At 38.7% G+C, this 19,879-nt stretch overlaps 1 protein-coding gene across 1 annotated transcript; it reads right to left on the bottom strand.

Annotated features, from left to right (window-relative positions):
- Positions 1-651: 651 nt before the first annotated feature.
- PAIP2 (poly(A) binding protein interacting protein 2) lies at positions 652-17,900 on the bottom strand. The gene is made up of 4 exons (XM_052642460.1): positions 17,765-17,900; positions 4,994-5,157; positions 3,787-3,966; positions 652-1,569 (listed from the first exon to the last, which is right to left on the bottom strand). Exons 2-4 carry the CDS (start codon positions 5,129-5,131, stop codon positions 1,513-1,515), a joined length of 375 nt encoding a protein of 124 aa, XP_052498420.1. The 5' UTR covers positions 5,132-5,157; positions 17,765-17,900; the 3' UTR covers positions 652-1,512.
- Between the last annotated feature and the right edge of the window lie 1,979 nt (positions 17,901-19,879).

Below are 19,879 nucleotides of genomic sequence, written 5' to 3'. Positions count from 1 at the left end.
TCAGAGTCTTAAAAAACCTGCCTGTTTATTAGCTTAGTAAGGGAGTCATTAAAAAAACAACAGGCACAGGTACTGACATCAAAGGACCATAGGGAAAATGTGAACCAGAACTGACCAGATGGCCTTCTTAATCTTGAGCCCTCCAAATTTAAGAATAGGGCCAAGAGGCAGAATTGTATGTGGAACCAGGAAATTGCTAGTTGACCGACAGCCTATCCCAAATAAAGATTATAAATTAGTTTGTGAGAGTGAAATAGGGGAAGATCCAGGTGAATCCAAACAGCAAACCAGGCCAATCAGAGCAGCAATGGTTTGTGAAGGGCAGAAGCCAGTGGAGCTTATACTAAAGTTACCAACATACTGGCCAGCCAGAACGTTTCTTAACATGGATCTATATGATTGCCTTGACGCTGCAGCCTGAGGTGACCGAGGTGGGCTATGGGATTTATTTTACTGCTATATTTTGGACAGATCTATAACAACACATTTGATACTATGGAGTCTAATAAAGCTTGCTCTCTCAGCAAATTTTGCCAACAGGGCTGTCCTGAGGGACTGGGCCCACACTAAAGTGAGTACACCCACTTAAGAGTCCGTATTTCAACACCAATAAACACAAACATCAGCAGCTCAGTTCTACTATTATTTATTTTTTTAAATATTTTTGAAAAAATATAATTTTTTTACAATATTTTCAACTTAAACACTATTCACACTGAACACGTATGGCAGCTTAACCTACCCAAATAAGAAGTTTAAGAAGCCAAAACTGTTCTAGCTTTGTTAAAAGAAAAGTTGTGCTGCAGACTCTTGTAGTGATGGTTAACAAAGCAAGGAAAAGCACCACTCAAATCCTATGTAACAATTTCTTTGTTCAATTGAATTATGGGTTGGTCAAATGTTAGATTTTACATAGGTAATAGCTATGATGCAATAACTCCTTAGAAAAGGATGGAATTCTCAAATCACATACTTTCTTAGATGTAACAATAGGATAATTCAGTATTTTCTTACATGGTAACACCCCATAAAAGCCAGGAGATTTAGATTCACTACCTTGTAACCTCAGTAACTAAAGACATACTTAAATGTCTATACTGAACTATTTCAATTAACCAGCAAGCCTTCTTCAGAAAAAGGAGATTATTTTTGATGGGAACAAATGCAAATTTAAGTCTGAACTGAGGAACTCACTTAACAATTAGAATTTAATTTAGATTTAGAGATCATTTAATTTGGTGCTTTGACACAACTTGACTGGTGCTTCTTTCCTTGCTGTCTTCACTTCAAGCCATGGGGCCAATTCTATTCTCAGTAAATGTTTGACAGCTTTTTACTTAATAACAGTCTCAGCACTTTTATTAAGCATGCAAGACTAACAAAACTTTGGCAATGCATAAGTGTAACACAGTGACAAGAGAGAGCTTTTACAATTAAGTCTTCTAATACTGCCTTCACAGTGTGGAAATTGTGCTACATCCACCAAAAGAGGGCCCCGTCTACTCAAATATTTTAGTACTTCACCCCAGGAACAAACTCCTTTGCATTTGGATTCAGATTGCTCTTGACCTGGAAAATAAGTACATAAAAAAGCAAATTCATTAACAGATAGCTTCAGATACTCAGAAGCATTCAACCCAGATCCACATGCAAAACCATCTTCTAAAAATAAAAGACAAAGGCAAGAATTCAGATGGTAAGGTCAAACTGAATTAAAACACATCTATAGCAGTGAAAGAAGGAACCAGATGTAAGCTTTGTATATTATATTAAATTTTATCAATTTCCTAAACAGAAGGTAGGAATTGAAATTAAATTTGCTTAAGTGTAACCAGAAACTAACTGCACATCCACCAAAGGAATGTCTCAGAACACAGGATTCTATTCATTTAACTATGATAGCTGACTTTCTTTAAACAGTTTCATACTATACAAACATTAAACAAGTGTTGAAATGATGATTAAAGTGATTGGGGAATTGTTTATGGATTAATTTTACTTTATGATGCTCACTGGAAACATGGAGTTGTCTTTCTACAATTGCTGTATTCTAATTCCCACAGGAAGCATGGTATATAACAGGAAAAGAAAACTACATGGGGAGTCAGAAGATCTAAGCTGGAACCCCAGCTCTGCTAACTAAATTCTTACGTAGGCCTGGATAAGTCACTCTCTGGGACTGTTTTTGTATCAGTTAGGGGAGGAATGGGCCAAAGCCTCTCAGAGCCTTAGAGGCTTGTACCACCATCATTGTGTATTTCTAAATCTTTAATTTCCTAAGTAGATATGTTAGCATACAGGGAATAGCTGGAAATTTTCCTCTACCACATCTTTGAATGCAAATTGATCAAGACAAAAAGATACCCGGACGGATTCCAGGGCCTGAAATGTAGGCATGCTGGCAGGATTTCAGATTCAGTCTGACCCCTCAACATTACTTACTTCAAGACCAAAGCATATTAAACAACATTTTGGAGCAATAATTTAAGTTTCATAATTTAAACATAATCATTCTCATCTCTCAAGGGAAATTAATCTAAACTTTGGGAAGATACAAAATAACGAGAAGGAGTTAATCTCAAACAGACTGAGTCAAATAAAGCAGTTTCTAGACAGTGGGATGATACTGGGTCCAGGTAAACTTATATATTATGCCTAGCAAAGAGCTTTTTTCCTCAGAGGAATCAGGATTATTTGTGGAGTGACTAATCCAGCCATAAGCAAGCATACCCCAACAGACTGTTCAGATCACGTATCTGCCCAATTGGGTTACTGTCCTTTACTGCAACAAAAGCTATACCACAATGTACATTTCAGTGTTCTCTATACAGCCCTTTAGGAACACAGTTTCCAAATGTCTGAAAGGGCAGGCTGGCAGTAGCCTCTGGGAATGCTTATAAAAATTAGCATGTCTAGATGATTGATTCTATGGATGGGATGTTCTGAGAAAATTTGTTTTTAATGCCTCATAGGTCATTATGATGTACAACCAAGTTAGGAAATCACTGCACAGTGAGTAAAAGACAATTACAAAATGACTTCACAGAGTCTAGGGGTATATTCCAGAAAACTGTCTTGCAGAAGCAACTAGAGATTGCCCATATGGAGAGAAAGTTTAACATTCTGGCTAAATTATCTTAATTTTAGCAAAAGGATCATTAGCTTTTACTTTAGTACTGATGCTTAGTTATCACAGTTCCTGAGAAAACTTTTTACTACAAATAAACCAGCAGCAATGAGACACTGGGAATAACTAAAAATATAAATAGATTTTGTGTTCCTTTTCTGCCAAGAGCTTGTAAGTCTTTGTTAAATCACAATTCCAAACGGAGTTAGGGTAACTCAATGAAAATCCTGGGTTAGGAAAAAAAAATTCCAAAATTTTACCTTTCAGAAAAAAATTTGTAATTTCATTAAATATTTAAGATAGAGCAAAACCTGTCCATCAAGCTACTTTTGCATAGGCAACTCACATGAACATACTTCTCCCTTTTGAATGACTGCTTTTAGACATTTATGTATCCTAGGGTATCGTAGTTGTCATAACTAAAAGTAGTGTCAAGAAATCTATTAGTCAGAAATCTATTAATCAGACTAGCTTGAGTGCTGCCAAAAGTCACTCCATATCATAAGTGAGACCAGGAGGCCTCTGCTTCCATAGTAAGAAGCAGCAGAATTTCTGAAGGGAAAGAGATGTAGAACTCTTCTTAAACAGATGGATGCTGGCTTTTCCACTTATGAGAAAGATGAACTAGGTTTTAAAAAGATGAAAAAATAACTCTTTACCACAAGATCTTCCAGGGAAGAGCCATCACTGATAACAAGGTCATTAAACTGGTCTTGGATTTGGTCCATAGTTTGCGGGAGATCTCGAGCTGGAATAAACCACTCATGTTCCTCTTCTTCTTCCAGCATTTCTTGGAAACAGCGTTCAATAAATTCTTCTTCCCATAACTCCTCTTCTATCTGGATTTATAATAAAGGGTAATTTATAGCATACTTGGTAAGATGACATCACTAGGAAAGGCTTAAAGTATCTTGAACTAAACCATTAAAAATCACAATGTCATACCTTCCTCGTCTGCTTCTATGCTAGGGTAAAAAAAATCTTTTCCGTAAGACCTGGAAAGATCTATTTAGATTTCTGCTATGTCTTTACTTGTCACAGCAGAATATTATTTCTTTCCACTAAAGGTGGCAGGGAAGAAGTAACAAAGAAGTGTTCTTATGCAGGACCGGGTATCGGAATTACCTATGATACTTCCACAACTATACAAACCCTAAATCTGCCCAAAAATGACTGGAAAAATTATCTTTAGAGGGTCAGCAACTTCACTGTCATTGAAATAGAAGACCATACTGCTTAACCTTTTTTTTTTTTTTTAAAACACTCTTGAATATATATAACTAGATATGGTCAAATCAAGCTGGCTACTGATGGCCAAAGCCAGGAACAGGGAGAAACAAGACAAAACATGAAAACAGCTACAAGAAATATGGGAAGAAAGATATCTATCAATGTATGAGAGTTCTCTAAAGTAGAACAGTGGTGTCAGATTCAGGGGCTGGTCAGAACAAGAACCTTAGGTGAAAACTAGTACTTTGGTACCTGCGCCTGTCTACTCTGGATTCTCTTGACTTTCACAATAGGACAATCTGACTGGTGTCAGGTAGTGGTTTCCAAATCTTACTGCTCACTGGAACCACCTGAGACCTTCAAAAAAAAATAAGTTTACCAGGTCCCACCCTAAACTCTTCTGTATCAGAATTTCTGGGGTCAGACACCGAAAAAACCCTCCCAAGGTTATTTCAATTGAGCAGTTAAACCTGGTGGTAATCAACATCCAAATAAAACAGGAGTGGTGGCACAGAAATCCATGTATTTCATATATAAGGCACCAGGTGAAAAACACACTTCAGGGACAAGTACAATTATATTATTTGATGGTTGTCATGGGCTATAATAAAAAGAATGTTTATACACAAAACTAACTTGTCTGTTGAATTCCTCTTCATTTTCCATCCACATGTACTCTGCAAATGGATTGTCATCTTCATGAGAATGACCGTTAATTATCACATCTTCATTGATGATGCTTGGGCTAGTACTGCTGCGACTTGGATCTTTCATGGTTGGCGTTAGATGTAGTTTTTAACCTTAAAACAACAATATAGTTAATTTAGTCAGTCATTTGTTCAGTTCTTAGTGAGCATCTATTATTACCAGACATCATGGTTAGGTGTGAGATGCATATTGATTGAGATGCATATTGATACATTAATGTACATGATAAACCAAGCATTTGGAAAGCTTCATTTTTCTCCTAAATGATTTTAGTGTCTAAGGAATAACTGAGAATAGCCTAGATTCTAATAACAGTAAACAAAGGCAAACAATTATTTAAATTGAATCCCCAAACCATCCAATTTTTAAAAAATAGAATATTCTGTGTCTCATAAAACAAGCATGGCTTGGAAAATTGATATTAAAAAACCCAGGGACTGGAAGTGAAAACTAACAAACTTTTGATATATTGGAAGCTAAAAGTTTGAAGCATTAAAGTTCCAGATTCTACAATAGTCTGTGTGTGTACACCCGGTTGATAAGTTATGTCCGATTCTTTGCGACCCCATGGACGGTAGCCCACCAGGCTCCTCTGTCCATGGAATTTCCCAGGGAAGTATATTGGAAAGGGTTGCTATTTCCTACTCCAAGGGATCTTCCCAACCCAGAGACTGAACCCACGTCTCCTGCATCTCCAACAGTGGCAGGCAGATTCTTTGTCACTGTGCAACCTGGGACGCCCCTACAATAACAGTCTACCAATTCATGAACTCTGAAATTGCTAAAAAAAAATGTGTTTACGTAAAGCAAGAGGGACTTGTACATAAATCCAAACAGTGTGATTTATGCCAAAGGAAGGCAACAGTATACCTAATATGAAGATGAGAGCTTTAAAAATGTCTTCTTACTCCAAAGTTGTCATAATCAAACTAAACACCAAAACCAAAATATACTAGAAATAGTTTTCCTTCTTTAGGTAAGGTTCAGGGACAGACTTGCTCTATGTATGTTGCCTGGCCCTTTAAACTCATTTTATGAACTTATCCTTAATAGGACATAAGTACTAAAAAACAGCTTTTCACATAATATGAACGTAAGTCTCTAAGCAGTGGGGGTGGGTGGGCCCAATTCTGATGCACATATGCATTTCCCCCAATACTGAATACTAATGACAACAGTATTGCGACGCTAACATTTTTCGTTGTTAGGAAGTCCAGAATTAAGAATTACTGAGAGGGCTTCCCTGGTGGCTCAGCGGCTAAGAATCTGCCTGCCAGTGCAGGAGACACAGGTTCGATCCCTGATCTGGGAGGATCCCGCACGTCGCAGGGCAATTAAGCCTGCGCGCCACAACTGCTGAGCCTGTGCTCTAGAGCGTGTGCTCTGTAACAAGAGAAACCACTGCAGCGAGAAGCTGGCACACTGCAACTCGAGAGCAGGCCCGCTTGCCACAACTAGGGAAGAGCCTGCTCAGCAACGAAGACACAGCACAGTCAAAAACAAATAAATAAATAAAATTAAAGAATTACTGAGAATTCTGCCTTACTTAGTGTTGTATGTGTATGAAAGAAAAGCAGAGACAGACTGAGATTTATGTGCTAGGGTGTGGGGTAGAGGGCTTCCCAGGTGGCTCAGTGGTAACACTCCACCGGCCAATGCAGGAGCTGCGGGTTTGAATTCTGAATCCCCTGGAAGAGGAAATGGCAACCCACTCCAGTATTCTTGTCAGAATTATTCCATGGACAGAGGAGCCTGGCAGGCTACAGTCCATGAGGTCGCAAAGAGTCAGAACATTACTGAACACACGCATTGTGTGGGGTAGAAAGAAAACATGATTTGGGTTAGGAAACTGAAGTACTATGAAAATACACAACAGAAAAGAGACGATAGATATCCTTGATACTTTTATTTATCATTAATCTTGGATTAAATAAACCCTCTTATTTTGATAACAAGTTCTGACTAAACAGCAATCAGTTCCTCTAAAGTAAATTACTTATTCTTATGTATCAGGCTACCAAACATTTATATGCTCATCTTTAAACAAACTACAGTTTAGAGTAGACTCAAGTATTATGAAAAGAAGGAGGTCAATCCTGCTTTGCAACTTGATGGAACTTTGTTTACTCTGCACACAAACCAATCATTAAACTATGTTCAAACACATCTCAATTTACAACAGCTTTTCATTATTTTCCCAACATGTATCCTATCCCAACCCATAACCATTAAACCCTACCTTTCAGAAGACCACAGTATTAATAAGTGACATATTTTTCGTTAAAAATAGCAAATAAAAATCATGTTTAGCAGAGTACAGGACATTCAATATTCAAGTAGAACTGAACAGTTAAGTAGCAATTATGTGTGAGACCCAGAGGTAGAAATACCACTAACTTGTCTTTGAATATGATTCCAGTGACTATGCTGCTGGTGCTGCTGAGTCGCTTCAGTCGTGTCCGACTCTGTGTGACCCCATAGACGGCAGCCCACCAGGCTCCCCTGTCCCTGGGATTCTCCAGGCAAGAACACTGGAGTGGGTTGCCATTTCCTTCTCCAATGCATGAAAGTGAAAAGTGAAAGTGAAGTCGCTCAGTTGTGTCCGACTCTTAGCGACCCCATGGACTGCAGCCTACCAGACTCCTCCATCCATGGGATTTTCCAGGCAAGAGTACTGGAGTGGGGTGCCACTGCCTTCTCCCAAGTGACTATAATAGTGTGCATATATATAAATACAAAATTTTTTCAAGAAGAAAGTGTTTTCTATACATTTCATGAGCATAAGCTTATGTAAACAATGAAAATCTGCATCAGCAAATTCTATAGGCTGGGAATCTCAAGGAACCCCTCCCTCGTTTGATGCCAACCAGTAACAAAATATAAATAGTGCTTAGCAAAAAGGGCCTAAGCCCTGCATTTGACATGTCTTTAGGTCAGCTTTTTGCCCATTATCACCTCATCAAACAACATGTAGCTTTGGTACAGATCCCACTGAAAGTATATGAAGGATAGTAAATAAAATTTCATTGTCAAGCATTATTTGGGAAACAAATCCAAACTGGAACCAGTAAAATCAACTAGAGCCCGGACACTAATCTTGCATCTTAAGACAGCTGAGGAAGGAACAACTGCTGACCAGATTTCTGCTATAGCCAGTCAAGTGAAAAGCCAGAGGGGTGAGGATCATTTACTTTCAGAATACTGACAGACCTACAATTACTGACTGTAAGGTGTTTTAATACAAGGTATTGTTATCAGATTTTAAATTTTCTTCTATGACCTGTTCTTGATTCTTCTTAGACCAAACACTTTCTATTATGCTCTGTGTATGTTTTGGGGCTTCCCTGGTGGCCCAGATGGTAAAGAATCCATCTGCAATGCAGGGGTCCTGGGTTCGATCCCTGGTCAGGAAGATCTCCTGGAGAAGGGAATGGCTACCCACTCCAATACTCTTGCCTGAAGAATTCCAAGGACAGAGGAGCTTGGTGGCCTACACTCCACTGGGTTGCAAAGAGTTGGACATGACTGAATGATTAACACACACATGTGTTTTGCTATCTTAAAAAAATTAAGTATATAGTTCAATACCGTAAAATTTATTATTTTAAATCAGCATTTGTCAAAAACAGTTAAAGGCAAATATAGTAGCCAGTGCCAGCAAAGAATATCAGTTGGGGCAAAAAGGAAAGGAAGAGAGGCTGGTGAAAGAGATGCTTTGGGAATAAAGGCTTTGAAATGCTCCTACATATTCTGGGAAACCTAAGAGGCCACAGGCATGCCCAGTGTTGGCAGCACACTCAGAAAAGACCTGACAAGATTATTCAAGTTTCAGGCTCTGTACATAAACAGGTTAAGAAAGAGCTGTAAAGTGCTCAAGTGTTAAAGGTGTGCCTCAGCATACAGCAGCAGGTTTGAGTGGGGAAAGAATCAGTAAACCTGGTAAATCACAGATTATTTAGTCTGAAAAACATAAAAAATAATGGAAGATTTAAAAATGAACAGACCTCAGAGATCAGTAGGATACCGTTACATGTACCAATATATGCATAATGGGAGACCCAGAAGAAGAGAAAGAGTGAAGAATAATGGCCCCTAACTCCTCCAACTTGATGAAACCTATCCAAGCAGCTCAAGGAATTTCCAAGTATAATAAACTCAAAGCAATCCACATGGACACATTGTAATCAAGTTACTGAAAGTCAAAGACCAAAAGAGCATCTTCAAAACAACAAGATTAATACATGATTTCACATCAGAAACTAGCAGCCAGAAAACAGGACAACACATATGAAGGGATAAAAGGGGTGCGGGGGGGGGGGGGGGACTAAGACATTCCCAGATAAGTAAAAAAGTGAGAGTTCATTACCAATACACCTGTCTTATAGGAAGAGTTAACTGACCCCTTCACATTGAAATAAAAAGAATACCAGCATTAACTTGAATTCACTGGAAGAAATAAACAATGGTAACTACACAGTAAATATAAGTCACTAATAGATCTCTTGCTTTATAACTCCTCTTTCTCTCTACAGGAAACTAAAGTGGCATTAGTCCACACTAGTTACAAACTAAGGTATCACTTGTAATGTCCAGGGTAACCACTAGCAAAAACCAAAAAAATACATAGTGTGAGGTGTACTGCTGAGATGTATCATCATCTTATTCAGAGGCAGTCCAAAAGCAGCAGCTTCAAGTCAATGAGCTCAAATCTATATATATTAGTCTCTTGTGGCTGATAAAAAGCTTCTCTCTAGAACAAAACCAACAAAAACTTAAACAGGAACTCCTGAAAACAAAACAGAAGCACCTAACTTGCTTGAGTGATGTTTGAGGACACAATGTATGTAATGACTTGACAAATACAGTAAAAAAAAAAAAAAAAAAAAAATCTGAGAAGTAAACCATAACAATCTGTTGCTGTCTTGTCTTTGTTCATGATTTAATGGAAACCACTTAAAAATGGGCAGAAATGAACAGAGAAAACCCATAATCCCCTTGCCCCAATTTTTAATGTTCAATTTGCTTCAAAGAACATTTATTGCTTCAAAAAACATTTATTTTTATTATTTAAAATCCTAAAATTATCACAAAATGTAATTCAAAAATTTTAATCTTTAGCCTTAATCTCATAAAAGGATGTCTAAAACAACACAGTAATACTAATTCAGAACAAGGAATAGTAAATTACTAATACTAAAAATCTAGTAGTTGTTAATAATAACATCTAATAAGATTTTCCTAAACAAAAATCACAAAATGGTAAAACAACAATGCATCAATGTTTTCAATAATCATTTGAAAAATTCTGGATAATGGGTCTTTGCACACAGTTAGGAAATTTTGTTGGAAAAGGAAGCATTAAAGTGAAAAATCTGTTTATGTACAAAGTAGGCCCTACTTAAACAGGTCTTAAGGAAGTTTTTCCCTTTCCACCTTCAATCTTATCCAGAGGTGGTCAATTTTAACAGCTTAGTATATGTCCTTTCATATTTTTTTACTTATAGAGACACACATAAAGAATTTATGCATTTTAATAGAATCACACTAAACTAAATATATCACATCAAAGATCCTTACTAGTCAATGTGCACAAGTATACTTATTTTTTTAATGGATACAGCAGCAATTATTCAACCATTTCTTCTCTGATGCACATTTAGATTTCCAGTTTTTTCATTACAAATAATCCTGCTTTGATCACCCTTGTACACATATCCTTTCCTAGTTGTGTTTTCTGTAGGATACATTCTGATAAGTGAGAATAACTGGGTCAAAGGCCATGTGCATTTGTAGCTTTAAAAAGACAGATTATATGCCAAAAATATTATGGTAATGTACATTCCTATAATAAGCTGGGTGCTCCCATTTCTCTGCATCCTCAACAGCTCTCTATATAATCAATATAGCATTTTACTTTTGCAAACAGGTGGGCATAGAAGAATCTCACTGTTTTCCTCTACAGCTGCCAGGATATGTTCATCTTGTTTAGGAAGTCTTTCCCTATCTTGAGGTTTTATTTCCTTTATTTTCTCTCAATATTTTTCTAGTCTTTTTTATATTGAAACCTAAAAAAAGAAAACCCACAACCAAAACCCCAACTATTTCCATTATTTTTTAAAATATATTTTCACATATTTATTTGGCTTACTGGGCCTTCCTTAGTCATGGCACTTGGGATCTGCAGTTGCAGCATGTGGAACCTATTTCCCTGACCAGGGATTGAACCCAGGCCCCATGCACTGGGAGCATGGAGTTTTAGACACTGGACCACCAGGGAAGTCCTCTAAATCTTTAACTCATGTGAGCATTACTTTGAGTATGATGTAAAAGATCTGTATTCATCATTATTGAAATGAAAGCTTGTCACTCAGGTTTATCATGATCAAATTCCTACTATACTGTTTCCTTGTTATATGATAGTATATTGTATACTGTTTTATCCCCAACTTTTATTTTTTAAGAATTTTAAACTTACAAAAAAGTCTTAATAATAGTATCATGAACACTTGTACCTTTCATCTAGATTCATCAACTGTTAGCTTGTTGCCACAGTTGTTTTCTCTATACAACTTTTTTTTTGGCTTAACCATTTGCTATGTTGCAGACCTTTCATCATGACCTTTCATCTTCAAATATTTCAGCGCAGTATCATACTGTTTTGAATACAGTAGCCTTTCAGTAAGTTTGAATACCTAGTAGCACAAATCCCTTAGCAACTTTCCTGGGGGAGAGGGGAATCTTGCACTTTCATGTTTGTATCAATTTTAGAATTGTCAATAACAGTCTGATGGGAATTTTACTAAAAATTTGCAGTTTAATCAGGATCATGTTTTTATGTTAAGCCCTCTGGCCAGGAAGATGGCATATCCATTTACTTGGAACTAGGCTTCTTTGAGTTGACCTTGGATGCTTCGTAGGGCAAAAGGCATATAGGAAAGATGGAACAGGAAATCCTCCCGCTCTAAGCTGGGACCCTAAAGGGCTATATACTCAGGTTAACGGTGAACCAAAAACGACTCCCACTCCCCACACCAAGCAAATCAAAAGGAAACGGTGGAAGGGAACACAGACACTGTGACTATGGCTGCACCTCTTATGGATAGGAGGAATAAATCCTCATCACCTGGGAGGTCCAGAACATCCCAAGTCATGAACTGAGTATAAAGTGGCCCTTGATTGGCAGTGTCCCTAGTGCCAGAGCCTGGCAAAAGCAAATGTAAAATTCCTTGAGAGGAAGGCATCTTCATTCTAGGCCTTAAGAATCTCAAAAAATAAATCTTTAAGGCCAATGAAGACTTCAAAATGAAAGATAATGAAATTCAAAAGGCAAAAGATACAACAAGCAAGAACCAGTGCAATTCACAGAAAGCATAATCAAAACTCATGTAGCATGTTGCCACTCATGTGGCAAAATGATCATTACATATCAAGCTTGAAAATATCTTCAGAAAATAGCTAAATATAAAAAGTGCACACAGTAGATTTGGAAAACAGCCAAATGATGATATATAAAAATCACAACATAAACAAAAATATAATGGGTTTGGCAGCAGACTAGATCTATACAAAGAACTAAAGATAAAAGAAAGTATCCAGAAAGCAGCAAAAAGATAAAAAATACAAGAGGGTTCAAACAATATAGATGGCAGAGTGACAAGTATCAAGTTCCAAAAGAAAGTAACTGCAAACCCAGACTGTGAGAACGCTACATAAAATATAGTTTTCAAAAAAATGAACTAGGAATTTTTCCATCCTTATATTCAGGAATCATTTGAATAACAAGTATTATGGGATCCCCAAAGACAAATCAATCTAAAATTATAAGGGCTTGGTATTACTAACAACCTTTAGTTTTCTCGTTTTGATAGGTCTATTCAGGTTTTCTACATGTATGGACGTGAGAGTTGGACATAAAGAAGGCTGAATGCTGAAGAATTGACGATTTCAGTGTGTGGTGTTGCAGGAGACTCTTGCAAGTCCCTTGGTTCAAGCCATTCAATCCTAAATGGAATCAACCCTGAATATTCACTGGAAGGACCGAAGCTGAAGTTTGAATACTTTGGCCATCTGATGCGAAGAGCTGACTCACTGGAAAAGACCCTCATGCTGGGAGAGGCTGAAGGCAAAAGGAGAGGGGGGTAACAGAGGATGAGATGGTGAGATAGCATCACTGACTCAATGGACATGGATTTCAGCAAACTCCAGGAGGGAATGAAGGACAGGGAAGCCTGGAGTGCTGCAGTCCATGGGGTCACAAAGAGCCAGACATGATTTAGCAACTGAATAACAACACACATCTCTGGTTAAGTACAGTAATTTTTATTTCATTAAAATCTCATTTCTTGTTAAAACAGAAACTAATTTCTCCTATTTCATAGCTAATTTCACTATATCCCTCTTTTCCTTGATAAGGCTGACATGGGATTTATCATAAGGAAAAAAAATTCCAACTTGACAATTTGCAGAACACAGTGAGTGTGATAAAATCTTAATATAGGTAAAAGAGGGGTATGTGTGTGTTTACAATTTGCAAATGCATAGAATCTCTGGAAAGGTAGAAAAGAAACAGAAGCAAATCATATCTAATTAGGGAACTTTATTTAGAATAAAGACCTATTACAACTCAACAATAAAAGACCAACCAACCAATTTTAAAATGGGCAAAACATCTGGAAAGTTCTCCAAAAGCCAAAAAAAGATGCTCATGAAAAGATGTTCAACATCTTTAACCATCTGGAAAATGCAAATCAAAACCATGAGATAATACTTTATATTAGTGAAAATATGGAAAAATTGGAACCCTCATTCGCTGCCAATGGGAAACTTAAAATGGAAAACAGCCTGGTAGTTCCCCGAAAGATTAAACATGGAATTACCATATAACCCAGCAATTCCACTCCTGGGTATATTCCCAAGAGAAATGAAAATATGTATCTACATAAAAACTTATACAGGCAAAATGTTCATAGCAGTAGTATTCTTAATAGTAAAAAAAATAGATACAACCCAAAGGTCCACCAGCTGATAGATGGATGAATACTGAAAACATCATGCTAAATCAAAGAAGTCAGTCACAAAGGAACACATTGTATGACAGATCATGGGCATAAGATTTCTTTTTGAGGCAATGAAAATGTCCTAAAACTGACTGTGGTGGTGGAAGTACAACTCTGGTAATATACTAAAGACTATTATATACTTTAAATGGATGAACTGCATGGTATGTGAACTATAGCTCAGTAAGAGCTGCTAAAAAAGAAATTTCACCAGATTTTGGTTAGGTTAAGAGCAGTTTTTTCCTGCTATCTGGCACTTTAAACCTACAAACTCTTTTTCTCGGCTATTTTTTGCCATTTATTGGTTTCCAGCAGTGTCCATACATTTATAGTCGCTACAAAATTTTAAAATATGAAAATAAATCTTCTAAGTTTTAGAAAGTTTCCCCCTTTTCATCTCTTAAGAACTGTCATTAACCACTTCATGGTGTATGTAAATAAAATCATTATACTATATACCTTAACTTATACAGTGCTATATTTCAATTATATCTCAATAAAACTGGAATAAAAAAATAAAAACATTAACTCTTAAAAAAATTCTCATTAAAATTCAAACAGAATTCTTTCTGCTTCTTTCATTAAACTGACTCCACAAGGAATTTCCTGGTGGTCCAATGGTTACAACTCTGGGCTTCCACTGCCAGGAATCAGGGATCAATCCCTGGTGGCGGAACTAAGATCCCAGAAGCCGAGTGGTGCCACCAGAACCCTCACAAAAAATCAAAAAGAAACTGACTCCACAGACTTACCACTTTTTCTTATTCCACTGGACTCTACTTTGAACTACTGTAGGCTTTTAAAAGTTATTTGTTGTTTAAACACACATATATTGTATACATATGTATTTTAGTTAGTGAGAGAAGATGTAGAAATTTCTGCATCAGTTTCTATATTTAATTCAGAAGTCTGAGCAGCACTGAATTTTTTGTTTAATGTTTGGCAGTATAAAATAATGATTAAAAGCATGGGCTCTGGAATCGGCTGCCTTTCTAGATATGTGACAGTGGGCAGGTTATTTAATCTTTTTCAGGTTCCCTATGTGTAAAATGGATAATAATAAGAGTACCTAAGCAAACAACCTAGCAGATAACAGTATTACTAAACATGTAAAACAATTAAGATTGCTAGGGCAAGCTTTAAGATAAAAACAACAGAACCAACCACTTGTAGGAGTGAAACAATGTCACAGAAAAATCCCAAAGACTATAACCCTGATCTCAACTGTAGTGTATCTACATTATCAGGTAAGAACAAGGATAGTACAACATGGCTGAAAAAAGCTCGAAGTGCATCAGAAATACCATCCTTATTTATAAAAATTGATACAAAAAAGAAGCAGAGTCAGTTCAAATAAACTCACTATCCAACTTGGTAGCCACCAGATACTTGTTGCTATTTAAATTTAAATTAATTTTAAGGCACAAGAAGAGGGTGGCAGAAGATGAGATGGTTGGATGGCATCACAGATTCAATGGACATGAACCTGGGCAAACTCCAGGAGATGGTAAAGGACAGGCAGGTCAGGGGTGCTGCAGTCAGTCCATGGGGTCAAAGAGTCAGACACAACTTAGTGACTGAACAACAACAATTTCAATTCCATACAATCAAAATTTTAGTTCTTCGGTTGCACTTGCTACATTGCAGGTGCTCAACAGACATGTGCTCAGTAGCTATCTTACTGGACAGCATCACTATAAACAATGAGGAAGTTAAGAAAAAAGACTGAGGTACTGATAGTGGATCTCAGGCTGTATCATAAGTGAAATCTTAATGTATCTGTGCAACAGGGTGATCCAGATCACCAAGACAACTTGGACAACTTTCATTTTGGATTGGGTTCAAATCCCAGATATGCCATTAACCACCAGAGAGGACTCTGAATATGTTACTAAATCACAAGCAGCATGCTACAGAGGTTAAGAACACATAATCTCCGCTTGGATTTGAATTCCAGCTCTTATAGTATAGTTGTGTAACATTGGGCAAGTTACTCCACATCTCTTTCATTTATAATCTTCATTTTACAGTAGTACTTGCTCCCTAAAGACACTGAAGAGTAAATACTTGTAAAAGTACTTTGAACAATGCCTTGCATTACTAAGGGCTATAGAAGTGTGTGCCTAATAAAATAATCTCTCAAGTTCCTACTGCTTTCAAAATGGGCAGGATAAAACTTACTCTCCCTGCTTATTTCACAAGTTTAATATGAAAATCACTTTGCATCCCATAAAGAAACAGACAAGCAGGCTACACTTTGGGGGAGAGTTACCTGTGTTGGTTTTTTTTGTAAAAGACACCTACTTGTGAGAAAAAATTAAGTTTTGAACAAGTTCACAATTAACAAGTGGTATAAACAGCGTAATTTGCTCAAAATATCCTCTCACAGACCGGAACAGAAACACAAAACAGCAAACACTAGGAATCTCATTAAAACCCTTAGAGAACTTTATTTGCATACATAACCTGCAGCCCATGAAATTTCAAACGCTATTTAAAGAAAACTCAAACCAACACCTGACCAACTGCTCAAACACAAACTGTGAAAAATCATACCACCAGGTTAATTAGATAAGATTAGCCAGCACATGCAAAATGGGAATTTGTCTTCTGCTGAAATGTCAAAAGCTGTCAGCTGTTAGACCTTCTCCCACGGCACACTGGATGCCAAATTCTTTCTAGAGTTTGTGGTTTCTGTGAGATGATGGCGTTGCAAAATCAGGGAAAACAAAACAACAAAAGAAGCAGAAAAGATCCCATTTTGCAGTTACAGAAAATATCAATGCTGGGTGCTTCAACAAATGTTTTGAAACAAATAACTTGACCACAAGCTATATATATATATTTGATGGTGCGAGAGAATTAGTACAGAGAAACTAAAAAGTGAAAGAACCAAAATTGAAAAACGTGAATTGGCTGAGCCCTTGAAAGTTCAACTGATTCAAAACAGTCCTGGAGTAGGAGTTGCCAGTACTCCAAAGGACCTCCTAACCCGAGCAGGGAATACGATGTAACTACAATTAAGGGGTAGGGGATGTCGAAGAAACCGGAGAAAACAAATCAGAAAGGTACAGGCTCGCGGACAGTTACAAAACGCTCTTCTAGTACGCAAGGCAACCCGCCAGTCCCTCCGCCCGTCTCTCTTCCCCCACCCAAGCTTCAGGAGGAGCGCGCAAGCGCAGCAAGTAGGGGCAGCGCGTGGCGACGCGCAGGCGTAAAGTGGGGAGAAACAATGAGCTTTGTTGCCGAGGCGGCAGCGGGGAGCAGGAGAAAAGGGTACCGGAGGGGGGGGCGAAGGGACTTGGGGGGGGGCGAAGGAATTTGGGGGGGCTCGCGAGAAGTGCTATCCCGGCAACCATCGCGCGCCACCGAGGACCCGGATAGAGAGCAGCGAGATCCAAATCATAATAATGACAATGAGAAAAAAAAAGCGACGGCCATTTCCCACAGAAAGAGACTAAGTCGGTCCAAGATCATCTCTCAGACCCAACTGGAAAAGGCAAGGAACAACGGGGGCCATACGGGCTTGGTGGCCAACGACCCAAGGGACCCTCTAGGCCCCTCAGCCGTCGCCGAGGTGCTGTCCCTCGACCGTCGGGGCCGCCGCACCCTTCTCGCCGCTCCGCCCGAGGGAACCCCTCACCCAGTGCACGGCAGCGGGGACGGCAGCCAACGAATCCGGTCGGCCTCCGCGGATCTCCACAGGCAGCGCCGCTCCCCCGCTCGACGCGCGCTTCGCCCGCAGCCTCCCTTCTCCAGTCCAAACAAACACCCCAGCCCGGAAGTGACTTCACTTCCGTCGCTGCCGCCGGCCCCGCCTCTCGTTCTGTCTGCGCTGCCCTCCGAGGCCACCAGAGAGCGCACGAGAGAGAAAGGGAGACCCCCCCCCGCCGAAGTTCTTGTCGCCCTAGCTGCACACGTGTGCATGCGCAAAGGCCTTTCCTCCGTACCCTTGTGACCGCGGGGGAACGCTGGGAGTGCTGTCACGTTTTCTTAGGAAAACCGGAGTGGAGCTGGGCCAGTGTCCCCACACGCGCCCATTCTTCAAGAATGATGGGATCCAGTGAGTGGCGGAGCTAGGAAGGAGACCCAGACAAGATACACAGACGTGGACTATTACACACCGCAAGTTACCTCAAACACACTGACATCAAATAGGAACATCTAGATAACAAGAGTGCAGTCACACAGCCAGACACACACATCAAACGTGATATACAGCGTCACACTATGAGTGACACGTACCAAATCATATCCAGAGATCCTGACAGAAAACGTAACACAGAAATAATAAACTAAGACAAATTCACTGAGGCTTATTACACAAGCACCTGCACTCACACACGTCCAGGTACACCCTTTTCGAACCCAGATCTTAGCACCACTATCCAGACATAGCATGAAAACGTGAAAGTACTCTTGGCCAATCAGGCTTTTTCAACCACAACGGTGAACTCAATGTGAGATGGGAATTGAGATCTATAACCCCCTTTCGAAGTTACAAAGGAAATAGTCTGTTCAGAGGGAAGACAGAAGGGTGAGTTAAGGGTCCAATGATTTCTTCCTCCCTGTTCTCAGATGCGCTGCCCGCCATACATTAATCTCTGCTTCCTTGCTTCCTCACTGGCAAGTCTTGTGTATGCTTTTAGTGATACCAATCAAGGTACAGTGTATAGTATGTGTAAAAAAATCTCCGAATATACATTTGAAAGGGAACACAGTAAAACTTTCTTCCCACTGGGGAAGTAAAATGAAGGACTGAGATTTATCTTTTTACTCTCTTGTAAACCTTGAATCTTAAAAAATCAAGCTTTTCTATCAGCTAAAACTGAAGACAAAAATTAAAAAAAAAGCTCCCTCCATGGAAGTCCTGAATCCAAGAGGGCTTCTCTCTAGGGCCATTTCATTCATTAAAAATCTTTTGAGTCAGCCCAAAGCTCCAAAGAAATAAAATGTGATGGTTACCCCTCAGTCAAACACGTTGGCCACATTTGCAAATATGTATCCTAAACTGACTAAAGTCTCTGTGTGGATCACAACAAACTGTGGAAAATTCTTAGAGGGGAGTACCAGACCACCTTACCTGTCTCCTGAAAAACCTGTGTGCTGGTCAAGAAGCAACATTAATAGAGACAGGGAAAGACTGACTGGTTCAAAAGGAAAGGAAGAACAAGGCTGTATATTGTCAACCTGCTTATTTAACTTATTTACTGGATGAATCACAAGCTGGAATCAACACTGCTGCAAGAAATAATAAAAAAGAAAAAATAAAACCAAAGATTGCTGGGAGAAATATCAATAACCTCAGATATGCAGGTAATACCACTCTAATGGCAGAAAGTGCAGAGGAACTAGAGAGCCTCTTGATGAAGGATAAAGAGTGAAAAAGCTGGCTTGAAACTCAACATTAAAAAAACTAAGATCAGGGACTTCCTTGTGGTCCAGTGGCTGGGACTTCATGCTCCCAATGGAGAGGGCCCAAGTTTGACCCCTAGTCAGGCAACTAGATTCCACATCCCCTAAGACACCTTGCAGTCACAATAAATTAAAAACAAAAACCAAACATCATGGCATCCAGGTCCCATCACTTCATGGCAGATAGAAGGGGAAAAAGTGGAAGCAGTGACATATTTTCTTGGGCTCAAAAATCACTGTAGGTGACTGTAGCCATGACCTTAAAAAGATGCTTGCTCTTTGGAAAGGAAGCTATTACAAACCTAGACAGCATATTAAAAAGCAGAGACATCACTTTGCTGAC

Source organism: Budorcas taxicolor, chromosome 7, assembly GCF_023091745.1.
Source record: "Budorcas taxicolor isolate Tak-1 chromosome 7, Takin1.1, whole genome shotgun sequence".
NCBI lineage: Eukaryota > Metazoa > Chordata > Mammalia > Artiodactyla > Bovidae > Budorcas > Budorcas taxicolor.
Note: the sequence above shows the minus strand (reverse complement) of the source record. Positions and strands in the feature narration are given on the sequence as shown.